The sequence below is a fragment of the Grammomys surdaster genome, unplaced genomic scaffold (genome assembly GCF_004785775.1).
Source record: "Grammomys surdaster isolate TR1022 unplaced genomic scaffold, NIH_TR_1.0 62, whole genome shotgun sequence".
Taxonomy (NCBI): domain Eukaryota; kingdom Metazoa; phylum Chordata; class Mammalia; order Rodentia; family Muridae; genus Grammomys; species Grammomys surdaster.
The window spans coordinates 20,698,803-20,714,624 of NW_021604564.1; the positions used below are offsets into that span (position 1 = coordinate 20,698,803).

Below are 15,822 nucleotides of genomic sequence, written 5' to 3' on the forward strand. Positions count from 1 at the left end.
GAGAGAGAGAGAGAGAGAGAGAGAGAGAGAGAGAGAGAGAGAGAGAGTTTAAATGGGGAAGCAATACCCCAATTAGACATAATATGCTACCAAATAAAATCCCTAGTACTAGAAATGGGTTTCATCCTTTGGAGTTGTTGGCTTAATGGGATCCTATAGTTTGCCCCCATCTCCAAACATAACAGAATATTGCCAGTGCCATTGATTATCTTCCATATCTTGGTGGTGAAAGCCTATTGCTAAAGATATCACATATTTATGTCATAAAATGAGGAGGAATCAAGCAGGCACTCAACTGGCTAGTGTTTCCAGTGCTGGAAGGTGTTATACATGCTCCTGGTAGGGAAAAGAAATAATTGGTCTCATCCATGTGAGCTACAATAATTACCTGCCTGCAAGATATATCCTTTGGTACAATAGTGGCACAAATATTATAGGATTAGCCAACCACTTAAAAATGGATTTTTGGCCCACTTCATATGATGCAAACCATACCTGACACAAGATCTGCATAAAAGCTCACACCAGGCAGCATCCTAGCACAGAGGTGGGGAATTGGGCATCATGTCCCCGTTTCTAAGATAGAAGCTATTTGAAATTAATAGCTGCTGAAACAGAGAAAAATCAGTCTTCTTCAGTGGAATGACACTGGGTATATCCACCACACCAGGGCAGGCCCCATTCTAAGGAGTTAGTCTGCCAAGACAAACTGAACTCCATGTTCATTTGGCTTTTTGCTGTTGTTTTAGGAGAACGTGATTACATAAAGTTGGGTAGATAGGCAGGTGGGGGAGGATTTGAAGGCAGTTGGGAGAAGGGAAAAATATGACCAAAATATATTGTCTGAAATTCTCAAAGAATAAATAAAACATCTAGATAGGAAAAATATTAACTTTTGTAAAATTTTTTTTTAAAATAATAAACAAACAAATTCAGGCATGAGTTGGTGAGATGGTTCAGCAGGTGAAAACACTCCTGCCAATCTGGCAACCTGAGTTCAGTCCCTTAGACTCACACAGTGGAGAGAGTACCAACTCCTAACACAGTCATCAGGCGTCAACATTCACACTGTGGTACCTGCGCACCCACGTACAACACATACAGTCAATAAGATGTAATCAAAATAAAAATAAAAGCAGACTTGACTGAATAATGTAATATCTTACAAATATACCACTCTCCCCAGCTCTATACCTGTCATGGTCAATAAAGTGAGTTCTTTGATGGAGTGATAGCGGTTTGATGTGGTATTGGCGAACCTGACAGGTTTTTGGTTGGATTCTTGGAGTCACATATGCCTGGAGTGTGCCATACTGGCCTTCAATTGAACGAATCTGATAACATAAAAGGAAAAAGAAAAAGTTAGCAGCATAACTATATTTTCCTGTGTTTCCTTAGGTATTGAATGCTTCTGTGCAGTCTGTCCTGGACTATTCTGATAGATACAAAGCATCTCTCAAACACTTTCCATCATGATCGTACAGGAACACTTCAAATGATCTCGGCAGTCTTAAACAACAATAATCATCCTTCCAGTTATTACCATCATGTATTTTCAGTTCATCTGTCCCAGACTCATCAATCAAAGGTCAGATGCTCATTCTCAGATAGTACCCTGTATGTCCAAAGGATGTGTGTATAATATACTTAAATATTCAGAAGAAAAATAATAAAAACTGGGCATTTTGTCAAATAGAAAAGCAAATTTTTGAAATAACTAAAACTAAATTAAAATACTTTGTTTTTCCCAGACTTGGGGATTATACAGAGGTATTGTTACAATTCACAGAAATAAATATTTCCAGGAAAGAAAGTAGAGAGCATATTATAACCAGTTACACCTGGACTGGAATATCCTTCCAGGTTATTTTGATATGGCTGGTTGTATCTAGAGAGAGTTGAAACAAAGACTGACTTACTAATCTGCAAATGCATAATATCAGAGTGCACTGCCTCTTTAACTTGTCTTGCCAGTTCTCTTTCATGCCACAAAAGTAACTTCTGTAACTGAGATTTTAGTTCATGCTTTTCCAGTACATGAAGAAAATAATCTTTATCTAAGTGTTAAATATAATTTAATGTTTAAAACAAAATTCTTTACAAGTGTGGAAAGGAAAAAGGTGAAATTTTTAACAAAGATGATGAATAAGAATACAGAAAGAGCCAGTTATAGTGGCACATGCCTTTGATCACAGCACTTGGGAAACAGAGGCAGGCAGATCTCTGTGAGTTCAAGACCAGCCTTGCCTACATAGTGAGTTCTAAGACTATGTAGAAAGACCAGTCTCAAACAACAAAACAAAACAAACAAACAAACAAACAAACAAAAATAGATATAGCCGGGCAGTGGTGGTGCACGCCTTTAATCCCAGCACTTGGGAGGCAGAGGCAGGTGGATTTCTGAGTTCGAGGCCAGCCTGGTCTACAGAGTGAGTTCCAGGACAGCCAGGGCTACACAGAGAAACCCTGTCTCAAAAAAACCAAAACCAAAACCAAAACCAAAAAAGGTAAGCTGACATTGGTAGCACAAATCTTCTATAATAAAAAAGAGCATTAAAATAAATGTAAGATATTTATAAAATTGTTTTAATATTGAATATGGCAATTCAGATTCATTATTTTAAAATTATACAGTATGGAAAAGTAGGACAAATGTGTGAGTCCTTAAACTTTGACTTCTCAGCCATCTAGACCATTGTTCCTTTGTATGGCTCTATTCATGTATAAACTGAGATGCATGCAACTCTGCATGGATGTGTTTCAGCTAGTGTGATGGTTTGTATATGCTTGGCCCAGGGAGTGGCACTATTAGAAGGGGTGGCCTTGTTGGAGTAAGTGTGTCACTGTGGGGAGAACTTTAAGACCTCATCCTAGCTGCCTGGAAGCCAGTATCCTGCTAGCAGCCTTCAGATGGAGATGCAGAACTCTCAGCTCCTTCTGCACCATGCCTGCCTGGATGCTGCCATGTTCCTGCTTTGATGATAATGGACTAAACCTTTGAACCTGTAAGCCAGTCCCAATTAAATGTGCTTATAAGAGTTGTCTTGGTCATGGAGTCTGTTCACAGCAGTTAAACCCTAACTATGACAGATGTTGGTACTGGGACTGGGGTATTGCTGTGATAGGCCTGACCATGCTTTCGTTTGGAAGAATGTGGAGTTTAGACTTTGGATTTGGAAAGCCATGGAATGGTTTAAGTGGGGTTTGATAGGCCATCCTAGTAGGAATATGGAAGACTTTGTTTCTGAGGGTGATTTGAACAGTGGAAGCCTGGTTCTAGAGGTAGAAGAGTAGAAGAATTTTAACATGTGGCTGTGAGTCTGTTTTTGTGGTATTTTGGTGAAGAACGTGGGTGCTTTTTGCCCTTGTATGAAGAGTCTGCCTGAGGCTAAGGTAAAGAGATTAATTGCATTGACAAAGGAAGTCTCAAAAAGCCCAGCAGAGACCTTGTTCTCTGTTAAGTCTCATGAAGAGCATTTTGAACAAGCGTAGCAAGCTTGGAAAGGAAAAATATAAAATATATGGTTCAAATATTAAAGGGGTACCAGGATGTGAAATGGAGCTGAATCCTCCTGAATTCCAGGAGATAACAGATTAAGGGAGAGGGACTTTGGGGCAAGATCCTAACCAGCTAAATTTAGATCCAGGCATGGTGGTACACACCTTTAGTCCCAGAAGACAAAGCCAAGCAGATCTCTTGAGTTCAAAGCCAGCCTGGGACAGAGCAAGTTCTAGGTGAAGAAAAGTCCAGGTGTGGTGGTGCACACCTTTAATCTCAGGAGACAGGCATGCAGATCTCAGAGCTCAAGGTCAGTCTACACAGCAAGATCCAGGACAGCCAAACTTAGGCAGTGAAGGATTTGGAAAATGAAAAGCTGGTAATAATGTAATAGAACAAGGGGTCCAGGTTCCAGCCCCTGCAAGCAGCAGAACTTGGCAGCTTTGGCCATAAAAGGGACTACTGGGACAACTGATGCTGGTTAGCTGGAGCTAAGTAATTAGCAGGAATTAAGATCAGACTAGCATTACTGAGGTGAAGTCTTTTGAGAAGTGTTTTCTGAGAGCACAAAGAAGCTGTTGTTCCAGAAATAGCCATGGTTTGTACCTCGTGCTGCAGCTGTACTTGGTAATGTGTAAGAGTCACCCAGGTGGTACTGGTTTTGAATGCATGAAGAGCAGCTGAGGCTTGGCACTGTGAGAGGCCATGGAAGGCCATTGGTGAAGGTGCAGCCTCAGTTGCAGTTGACGGCCCAGGACTGGAGGGGTCATGCAAATGATTTGAGGCTTGGCACTATGAAGAGAGCGTATGAGAGGCTATTGGTGAAGTCTAGTTGCAGAAGAAGACCACAATGTACTGGAGATGCTAGTACCATGCGTGGGATGATCACTAAGAACAGTAGTGGCAGTGTATCAACCTGAGCTTTGAGTGCTACAGAGGGCAGAGCTGGAGAAGTGACACAAGCCCTTTGGAGGAGCCCAGAAGATCATGTGTGGATTCCAGACATGAAACATGAAGCTGTAACATTGAAGTTGCCTTGGAGACCCTGAGATTTTTGAGATGCCAGCCACAGGCTATCTGCTAAGTAATGCTGCCAATGGGGAGTGGAAACAGCCTTTGTGTTGTCCTTATAAGAGTTGCTTTGGTCATGGTGTCTGCTCACAGCAGTAAAACCCTAACTAAGACTGCTAAATTAGACATCTTTGCTTCATTTCCAACATTCAACTTTCTCCTTTTTCAATATTAAAGAAAAAAGAAAGAAAGAAGGAAAGAAAGAATTCATTTAATTTTTCTAGATGGAACCAGTTGTACCAACACCAATTTTAACATGTTAAATAAAAACATTAATTAAAAAAACACGATGACAGTTTGAAATGGGCTGCATTCATAGAAAAGTCCTGTCTTATTTTCTTCTTCCTCCTTCTCTTCCCCTTTCTTTTCTTTGTCCCTTCCCTCCATTTATTTCTCCTCTCCCTTCCCATTATTTGTGCCAGGATATATCTCTGTACCCCAAGATGGCCTTGAATTCACCTGGCTTTTTTTTCTCTTTCATAATTTTCCTGGGGCCCTTTTCAGGCATTATTTTTTCCTTTTTTTGAATTTAATATTATTATGCTCAACTTTTTAACAAAGAACATTACTTTTCAAATGTACTGATATATTTTTGCTTGGTGACATAAAATTATGAAAGAGAAAAAAAAAAAAAAACAAGTGAGTTAAAGGCCAGCACTAAAAAACAAAGACTAAACAAAAGAACTTTAAAATTTTCACCAGAATAGAAGGTAATAATTATCCATTTGTGTGTATTTGTTGTTGTTTGTTTTTTATGTAGGTTCTCTTTTATGTGGTCCTGGCTGTCATGGAACTCACTGTGTAGATTAGACTGGCCTAGAACTCATAGAGGTCCTCCTGCCTCTCCTTCCTAAGCACTAGGACTAAAGGTGTGTGTCACTAGGCCTGGGATAAAGGTAATTAAATGACTAGAATTCAATCAGCAAAATCTACACAGTAGGAAAATACAATGACTACACAATTTCAATAATTCTGTTATATTTAAACCATGAATAGATAAATATATAAAAGTGAATCAGTAGAATTTAAACATTATACTTAATAATAAGTAATTGTCCAATTTTGATTGAAAATAGTATTATTTTTTTAAAAGAACACTCATCTTTTAAATATGCTAAAATATTTACAAATAAAATATAAATCCACTGTATTTGCTTCAGAATGAGTTTAGATGGCAAATGATATAAAACAAGATTGCTATGGGTTAATCACCACTCCAAGCATGCTTGGACTTTCCAGAATAGAACCAGCAAAGCCAAGCATGGTGCACACATTGTAATCACAGCACTCTGGAGACTAACTGGCAAAGTTCAAATCCAGCCTGGGCTACAAAGTTAAGACCAAACTTAGTCCCCACTATCCATCCCCTGCTAAAAGGAAATAAATCTAGAAAATTCCCGTAGGAGGGAACTTCCAGAGCAATGGTTCCATAGAAGGTTACTGATTGAGCACTAACTTAACATGTGTGGTGCCTAGGATAAACTAAAACCCCACTGATCATTCTTCACACAGATTCATTTCACAGAGAATTTCAGTGCAGCAGAATGATAGCATATGTAAGACAAGTTCAGACATTCAAAAATAAAGGTAATGAGGCTGGAGAGGTGGGTGAGTGCATGCACACACATGTACAGAGACACATAAATACACAAAGTTACAACCCCAAACTTGTAAGACTTGTTCTTGCAATTTTACCTTGAGCTCCAGCCTGGTGGTATTTGCCTGGCATCGATAAGTGGCAAGAAGAAAGTTGTCGTTTGACTGGAAGAATTTAAAGTTGAGAAACAACAAAACACCATTAGCAATAGTTTGCTATTTACTTGAGTAATGTTCACTTAAAAAAAAATAGGAACAGCAAGAAGATGGTGAGGAGGGGGCCATACACTGAAAGTGATAGCTATGTGGAGATGACTATTTGTCTTCCTACTTTTTAAAATAGTTCAAATTCCCAAAATTTTTTAAGAAGCCACAGTCCAGGAAACAAATTTTAAATTAGCATAAAATAAGCTTTTCAAATCTTCCATGGTGATGTAAATGAAACTGGCTTTTTAAGACAGGGTCTATGCATCCTAGATTTCCATAGCTCTGTACCCAGGCATACCTAGGACTTCGGAGCCTCCTGTTTGCTCCAGAGTGGTGAGATCACAGGCTTAAACAGCTATGCCAGGTTCAGGAAGTGCAGGGTATGGAGCCCTGGGCTCTGTTCATGCAAGCACTCTACCATCTGGGCTACATCTCAGACCCCACATACATTCCTTACTCTATCAGAGCAAATCCAGAATAAAAATATTTATTACACTTGTTATTCTCTTGGGGGGTGGGTGAGACAGGGTAACTGCTAACTAGCTAAGGGTGAACTTGAGCCCCTGCCACCTCCAAGTGCTGGGACTAAAGGTGTGAGCCACCATAACCAGTTCATTAGATTTGTTTTTATATAAGCAGGCTCTTCATGTTTACTCATAAAAATCATGATGAACCTTATATCAATGACGTGAATGATTTAAAATTTCTCCACTTAACAAAAGGAAAATGTTTACTATGAAGTTATAGTTAAAATAAACTTATCTGCTGGGAATGGTAATGCACACCTTTAATCCCAGCAATGGGAGACAGAGGCAGATAGACCACTGGGTTTGAGGCTAGCCAGGGCTACATAGAAGGTTTCAGCCAAGCCATGTTATCCACTGACATTCTGCCCCAACAGTAAATAAATGAGCAAAATAAGCACTTCATACTTCATGTAGTTTTCAACTTTTTCTTAATCTATGCTTTAAATTTCTTTTCTTATTTCCTTTGGTAGTTCTGGGATCATATCCAGAACATGCTAAGCAAGCATTCTACCTCTGAGTTACACCCTCATCTGTATTACTGCCTTTAAAAATATGCACATAACTACCTACCAAATCCAGTCACCATCTCTTCTCTGGTCATCTTCTCTAGTGCATCTAATATGGGTTTTCTCTTGTCTCTTAAGTTCTCTTCAGGATTCACACCCTGCTCTGAAACTGCTTTCTGGCAGTATGAATGAGAAGAAAGTGGTACAGCAGGCATGGCCCCCAATGATAGCATCATCTAGTTACAGGTATGTCACAGAGACTAAGGGCTCAACAAAAGCCCACTGAATGACAGCTTTCTGTCAGCATCTGAGAAGCCCCAGAGTGTACCAGAAAGAACAGGGAAAGGAACAGATATATGCTAATGTATGTACAAAACCATAGTGTTTTCAGGAAAAACTTTGAAGGGCTTCTTTGGCATGACATGACTGTACATGAAAGGAGAGGTAGCACCTGCTGAGAGGTAAGTTGGGATATAATTGAAGAGCTGAAACAGAGAAACACTTCTAGGCACAATCAAGATCTAGACTTATATCCAACAGGAAACTAGACCCTTTAAAAGGTTTTGGGAAATGATTCCGTGACATTTGTGCCTTATCCCTCTGGTGGCAGCACACAGCAGTCTTGAGGTGAGAGCCAAGACTGGAAGCAGGGAAGCTAAAGGGATAAGCTGTGTAGCAGGCCACGATAGGGCCTAGAGTGAGTTACCAGAAGGACAGGGACACGAGTGCAGGGCTGAGAGCCTCCGGGAGCCTGGCCAAGGCCTCAGGGTCAGGACTTCTGAGGACAGAGAAGGACAGGCAGATTCTAAGAGAAAAGCCCGCATGGAAACTATGCAAGCAGCAGCTTCGAACCCTGACAGCACTTACAGATGTCACTCAGTGGAGCAACACAAACCAAGACAGGAAGGGTTTTGTTTGTTGTTTTGTTTTGTTTTTGTTTTTGTTAACTCACCTCTGTATCACAGCTGCTAAAGCTCACAACAGCAGAATTCTTATCCACATCAAGCAGATCTATTGGAACATCACTCTATAGCAAATATTTAAAAGCAGAAAGGTTCAGACAGAAAACCTTAAAGTATCCACAGAATGTTTACTCTAAGGATTCTCCCTAGTTATAGTTCATATATGCCTTCAAATGTGAGAGTTGGCATACACTCCTTCTTCCCTGTCTGGTGGTGGTGTTAGAGACAAGCTCTCACCATGTACTGCTAGCCAGTGGAGAACTCTATACATAGACCAGGCTGACCTCGAGCTTACACCAATGTGCCCACCTCTGCCTTTCCACTTCTGGGATTAAAAGGCATGCTTCACTCCTGGCTTCTCCATTTGGTTTTTGAAAAAGGGTCTTACCAGGGAGGCTGGCCTTAAAACTTTGGGTCCTCCTCACATTTCTGAGTGTTGGGATTATAACTGTGTACCACCATGCCCAGCTAATGGTTTATATTGCTAGAAAGTAAGCCCAATAAAGAATACATTTATTTTATAATCATGTATTCTTTAATATTTAGTTTATCAGAAATCACAGAACACTCTTATCTCCTGTGGGGCCGCAAAGGGATGGTTTGGTCTTCCCAGTAGAGCACTGGGTTTGAGATAACCAGGGACCCAACAGGGGCATGGCCTGTCAGAGACGGCTCTATCTCCCCACGCTCCCGGATTCCAGACTACCCGCTACATGCGGCCTACTATATCTCCATTTGGCTCAAAGTAGCCCCTCCCAGAGAAGTTTTGCGTCACCTTCCAGGTAGAGGGCGTGACTAACAGAGATTTCCATATTCATGAGTTATCTAAAGGGGGGGCATAGCTAATTAAGTCATTCCTTTCCCCAGTCCCTCCTCTTTCCTCCTCCCTATTTAAGCTAACTCCTCCTGCCTTTCACAGGGTGGGGCGGGGGCACATCTAGAGCCAACTATCACACCATGAACAATAAACTTCTTGGACTTTCTTAAACCCACGGACTCCACGTGTTTTCTGGGACCTGCTGCTGACAAAGCTTTCAGCCTTTGGAACCCTAGACCTTCTCGTTTTATGTGGGACCTGCTGGTGGGAAAGCCTGTAGGGCTCCGCCGCCCTCCCATCAGCAGGTCGCTCCCCTGTGGGTCCAGGGCACCCCCGCGTGTGGTTTTTCCCACAATCTCGTTAAAGAATAATCTTTTTGTTTGTTTGTTTGTTTGTTTTTATTAATGAGAAGAGGTTATCATGGGCTTTAATCATGGAGCCATCCTGAGTATAAGTGTGGGGTGTGGATAATGAATGTGTGCATGTTCAAGCATGTGTAGGTGTCTTTTTTGGTCATTTTCCCCCTTTGTTTTTGAGACTGAGTCTCTCACTAAGCCAACTAGCTAGGCGAACTGACCAGAAAGCCACAGGGTTTACTTCTCTCTGCCTAGTGCTGGGGTTCTAGAAACAGCCACCTATGGATGCTCACCCAAGTCCTAATGCTTGCACAGCAAGCACTTCAGCAACCAAGCCATCCCCCAGCCGACGGCTTCCCCAGCCGACACCTCACGTTTATCAAGCTGAATTTCTTCTGCTATGTAGACAACTGTGCGACCTCTTCAGCAGAGCAGTTTCTAAGAGAAAGCTGCTGCCCTGTGGTGTGAGGGACTGGAGCTCCTAGAGAGGTTCAGTGTGGCAGCCTGAGAACTAACACAACTGAAGAAGGTTTCTTCTAATTCATTAATAATTGATTTCTTTATTGCATCTTTTCGACAGATATATTTCCTTCTTTCAATTTAATACCCTCTCATTTTTATGGGTTTTCATCTAATTATTTTTCATTTATCTTTTTCTGTTTTATGGCTACTTTCTAACTTAAATTAAAAACAAAAACCAAAAACTAGTTGTTAGTTACTCATTATTATCCCTAAATTCACTCTTTGAGATTTTCTACTTTGCCTATTGGCCTAGCTGGAATCTACTGAGTTAATAAGTAAGCTACCATCTTAGTGTCTAGAGATTCAGAAAACATTTTAATAAAGGCATTAAATATTGGAATCTTTCCTGCTTTGTTTGTGTTTGAGGCAAGGTCTCACTTGCAGCAATCGCTCTGCCTCAGCCCTGCAAGTGCTGCAATTACAGGCTAAGGCATGGTACCTAAGCGATACTGGAGCTTTCTTAGCCACATCATGGGTAAGATTCTGCTGCTCATGGTGGTACATGCCTTTAATCCTAGCACTTGGGAAGCAGAGACAGCCTGGTCTACAGAGTGAGTTCTAGGACAGCCAGAGTAACATAGAGAAACACTGTCTCAAACAAACAAATAAACAAGATTCTCTTAGAAGGTGGCCAAAAAAAGAAATCCTGTAGGTCCTTTCTATTCCTCCTGGAAACTGAGGTTCACTCATCTTTTGGTTATATAATAAATAAAGGGTAAAGATAACCTATAAGTAAACTGACTACCTAACAGAAGATTTGTAAACATTTAAAGTTACTGTAAAGAATTAAAAATGTTTGTTAATAATAAGTGTGTATGACTGGTTTGCCAAAAAGACAGATCCAGTCTAATATTAAGAAATAAGGCATTGTGCTTACCTGTATTAAGACATTATCTATTGCAGTCCGAACCTCTAAGACAAGGCTGTAGCTAGCATCGTCTTTATTCAATGTGAACTTGTCATTTACACTGAATGAAGGGACTGTTGACTTGGCTTGGCTTGACTGTGAAGACTGTTGGTAATTTTCTCTCTCCTGAATCACCTTAAACTGCAGCAATTCTAATTCATTCCTGCAGGAAAACACAGTGTCTTATCTCCCACTGACACTTGAGATCCCCTGCAGTGTGTACAAAAAATGAGATATTTCTTTTTGAAAGACTAGGTTTAGAGGTTAAGCTATTTCACACCAACAGGAACACTTTTGCTTCTATGACTGACCAAATGACTCCACATCATTTAGCATTGATCCAAAAGCTAAAACATCCACTGAGTCCAATAACAGTAACATTATTAGAGCTGTATCAAGGCAGGCTGCAAATTACCAACTCCAACACATCACCATGGTGGTAGCTGCACACAGCACTGATCAGAAGAGAAACTAATACAAGGACACACAGCAGAGCTAATGACAAACAAAACATGAAGCCAGTTAGACATACACTTTTCTATAGGTCATCAGGGTAGACACACAAGAGGGAGGAGGTCACCAAATATTAACATGTTGGGAACGACAAGGGTGATGAATCAGTGGTGCCACTGAAGTCCATCGATTGTTGCAGCAGATTCTCTGAGTGCTGTCAAGCGGAGTTTTGGTTGAAGAGAAAGGTTACATGCAAATGAAGTAACAGTTGGAGCAATATGAAGGTAGCTAGCCCAAATTCAGGGGGAAGGGTCTGAGAAGGAGATTGAATGGGGTGTATGCAAACAAAGGGAAATATTAATTTATCCAGGACAACAGTTCTAATCAATATTACATATTTACTCCAGTGTTCCATGTGATGAATGAACAAAAGAATAAAAATTTGTAACACAGCTTATATTCTAGTATGATCAAGAAGGGGAAGACTACATTACTGAAAAAAAAAAAAAGGTATTGAGGGCTGGAGAGATGGCTCAGCTGTGAAGATCACTGCTGCTCTTGCAGAGGACTCAAGTTGAATTTCCAGCGCCTACAAGGCAGCACACAACTGTAACTCCAGTTTCAAGGAATCTGACAATCTCTTCTAGGTATTGCACTAAGGAACTATTAATAGTCACTAGATCTATTTGGTGCTTTTTTTTTTTAAAGTATGTGTGTAGCTGGCCTTTGCCACTTGGTGGGTTCTTTTTTTCACTGTTTATCCCCTAGTTTTACCCCCTATCACTCACTAGATAGGAGGAGGAGGAGGACAAGGAGGAGGAAGAGGAAGAAGAGGGGGAGAAAGAGAGATCCTTGAATCTAATTTCTTTCCTTTTGTTTCTTCTTTGAGCATGACTGTTAACAAATCACTCACACACACACACACACACACACACACACACACAGGCCCATCACCAACCTGCCTCTTGGGGCCCTAGCGTTTATATGTTCTCTGAAAAGTTCCCAGAATTCCAATGTCACACAGTTGCAGAAATTATCTGCAGCTGGCAAAACTACATCTCTGTTAGAGCATGAGACAAATCAGAGTCAGCTACTGTTATTAAGAGCTTCTGGAGGGCTGGAGAGATGGCTCAGTGATTAAGAGCACTGACTTCTCTTCCAAAGGTCCTGAGTTCAACTCCCAGCAACCACATGGTCGCTCACAACCATCTGTTATGGGATCCAATGCCTTCTTCTGATGTCTCTGAAGAGACTGACAGTGCACTCACATTAAAAAAATAATAATAAATCTGGGGCTGGAGAAGTGGCTCAGCGGTTAAGAGCACTGACTGCTCTTCCAGAGGTCCTGAGTTCAATTCCCAGCAACCACATCATGGTGGCTCACAACCCTCTGTAATGGGATCTTGATGCTCTCTTCTGGTGTGTCTGAAGTCAGCTACAGAATATATATATATATATACATATATATATATATTCATATACATGAAATAAAGAAAATAATAAATCTTTAAAAAAAAAAGAGCTTCTGGAAACATTTCTAGGAATTTGGCATTTGTCACTAGGTTCAGACAAGGAAGTGGGCTCAGATAAGAATATTAGTAACCATGGGGCTGTGTTTATTACTTTGCTGAATTACTACCTTATGTGATCTTCTTGTTTATTACTTCGGTTGATTATTTTGTCTTTGATCTAAGAACTGACCATGTTTTTTGTCTATACCTAGAATGATATAAATGCAAGCTCAGAGAAATAAAGCTGCTTCAGCCTCAGTATGGGCTGGAGTCATGTTATAATTTTGTCTAACTGTTTTTCTTTTTCAATCCTCCCTCCCTCCCTCCCTTGAGACCCTGTTGACTGACTGAGCTGGCTTGGTCATGCTGCAGTCAGTTAGAAGCAACCCCACAGCCCTACTCCTGGGATTAAAATGAAAGCTCATTATTTATTTATTTATTTATTTATCTATTTACTTTTTTGGTTTTTTGAGACAGGGTTTCCCTGTGTAGCTCTGGCTGTCCTGGAACTCACTCTGTAGACCAGGCTAGCCTCGAACTCTCGAACTCAGAAATCCACCTGCCTCTGCCTCCCAAGTGCTGGGATTAAAGGCGTGTGCCACCACTGCCCGGCGAAAGCTCATTTTTATATTTCTATGTTTTTTAAAGAAAAAATTTTCAGAAATCTCAGTATACATGTGTTTCCACATATTTAAAATGCATGTAGATGCATTGTATATAGGTGTATATGCATGTGTGTCATACATGTGTGGAGGCCAGAAACTGATGTAGGGCCTTCTTGGTTACTATTTATTGAGACAAAATTTCTCACTGAACCTGAATTTGTAACTGCAGTTAGTCGAGCTAGCTAGTGATTGCAAGCTTCCATGTCTGCCTCCTGAGTGTTGAGATTATAGGTAGGCCATCACATCTGCCAAGTTCTTTCCACTGGTTCTGGGGGTCTGAACTCTGGACTTTATGGTTTCCTGGCAAGTGCTTTATCTACTCAGCCATCTTCCTATTTCCTATTGCAGAAACTAGGATACCCTGAATGAATCAGACATATTAGTCTGTATAATGATTTCCTAGTGGTCTTTATGAACAAGAACACACTACTGGTAATTGTGGCATCTCTTGCCTCGAAAGTTCTTGTAGCCTTCAACTATGCGGAAAAAAGGTGAGCTCTCACTTCCCTAACAAGTTAGCAAGGACTACAGGGTGCTCAGTCAATGAAAGTTTTATCATCTTCCATTTCCTTATTGTATGTGAGCATGGGGTCAACTTTTCCCAAGACATATTGAATTGAGTGGGCCATGAAAGCAATCTCAGAACTGAAGGGAATCAGCACTATTCAGGTCCAGCAAGAGAATTTTACAAATCAGAAAGGTTCACAAGGAATAGTCAACACTAGAGCTAAAGAAAAACTCTAGTCACTTCTGTTTGTTTATTTGTAATGCTTTGGGAAAACAGAAGCAAAACACTGTAACTACCTACAGCTAAGCAAATGAAAACAATGCAATTCTGGATCAGTAGGACAGAAGAATGCCCCAGATGGATGTGGTACAGCACACCTGGGATCTAGCACCAAAGAGGCAGAAACAAGAGGGTCAGGAGTTCAAGGGCAACTTCAGCTACAGAATGAGTTAGGGAATACCCTGGGCTATGTGAGACTGTGTCCCAGAAAACAAAAACAAAAAGAATAATGCATAGGGAAGGTATATTTCAAACTCAAAATATTAATCAGCACTTATGGCTAATTTTCTCAAGTCTATATAACTTTTATGTGATGTATCATTCCTACCAATAAAATAAAGCACCTGGTCCTATGATTAACAAAAAGAAACAAGTACAGATGTTGAGATTGGAAACAGCAAAGAAAAAAACATTACCTTAAAGAAGAAATCTTATTCTGCATTTCCTGATTAAGTTTTAGTTCTTCTCCTGGCCCACTTTCCTTATGAGTAGGCTCTGTAGTCAGCCCTGTCACCCAGCCTGGAAAGATGAATTACAATCACATGTGACTTAGTGCTGAGTGAAATAGCAGGTAGAACCCCTAATTACACCCCACTTTGTCAACCATCATTGACCTAAAAGCCCAGGGCTTCTTAGAATTGGAACAAAAAATTCAAGCTGAAAAATATTCACAACATAAAGGAAGTACCCAATCATTTCATGACATTATGTTTTCCTTGAAGTGCTAAATCTTTCAATTCTTAAAAACTTCAGTTTTCAAGTATGGTATAAGTCAGTACATTCTAGCAAATTCAAATATAGCTGACAAAGCAGACTTGGCTGTGGCTATTTATTGACATGGAAATTTGCACTGGTATGACTACTCTGAGAATTTTTTAAACTTCAAAATTAAATTTTTATATGAAATGCATTAGGCCAAAACATAGTCCTGATTTTAGTAAATATTTCCTCTTTAAATTGAACAATATAATTTAGTTTTAAAGGTACTAGAGACAGGCTAAGCTGTCTTCACGATATTGTTCAAATTTTAGCTCTAACACAGGGCCCTACACGTTTGAGGCAATAAAACCACTGAGCTCTATCCCCAGCCATTTTTCTTATTTTTTAAAATATTACGTTTATTTGGATAGGGAGAGAGGCCTAAAGGGAAATATGGCAGAGCACCTGTGTGAAAGAGGTCAGACAACAAGCAGGAATTGGTTCTCCTCCTCCCAATATGGCATCTGAGGATGGAACTCAGGTGTCAGGCTTTGAAAGCACGTGTATTATATACCATATACCAAGTCTCTTTCCTCTCCCCTCCCCTCCCCTTCCCCTCCCTTCCCTCCCCCTCCCTTCCCTCCCCTCCCCCTCCCCTCCTCTCCCCTCCCCCTCCTCTCCACTCCCCCTCCCTTCCCTCCCTTCCTCTCCTCCCCTCCTCCCCTCCCCTTCTCTCC

At 40.6% G+C, this 15,822-nt stretch overlaps 1 protein-coding gene across 1 annotated transcript in view; it reads right to left on the reverse strand.

Moving 5' to 3' along the window:
- Bbs7 (Bardet-Biedl syndrome 7) overlaps positions 1–15,822 on the reverse strand; it is a 37,385-nt gene that overhangs the window by 7,187 nt on the left and 14,376 nt on the right. The window contains exons 10-14 of the mRNA XM_028764524.1: positions 14,803–14,905; positions 10,941–11,133; positions 8,359–8,433; positions 6,266–6,331; positions 1,195–1,334 (exon numbers count right to left, since the gene is read on the reverse strand). Coding sequence (XP_028620357.1) covers positions 1,195–1,334; positions 6,266–6,331; positions 8,359–8,433; positions 10,941–11,133; positions 14,803–14,905 — 577 coding nt within the window. The remainder of the gene's footprint in view (positions 1–1,194; positions 1,335–6,265; positions 6,332–8,358; positions 8,434–10,940; positions 11,134–14,802; positions 14,906–15,822) is intronic.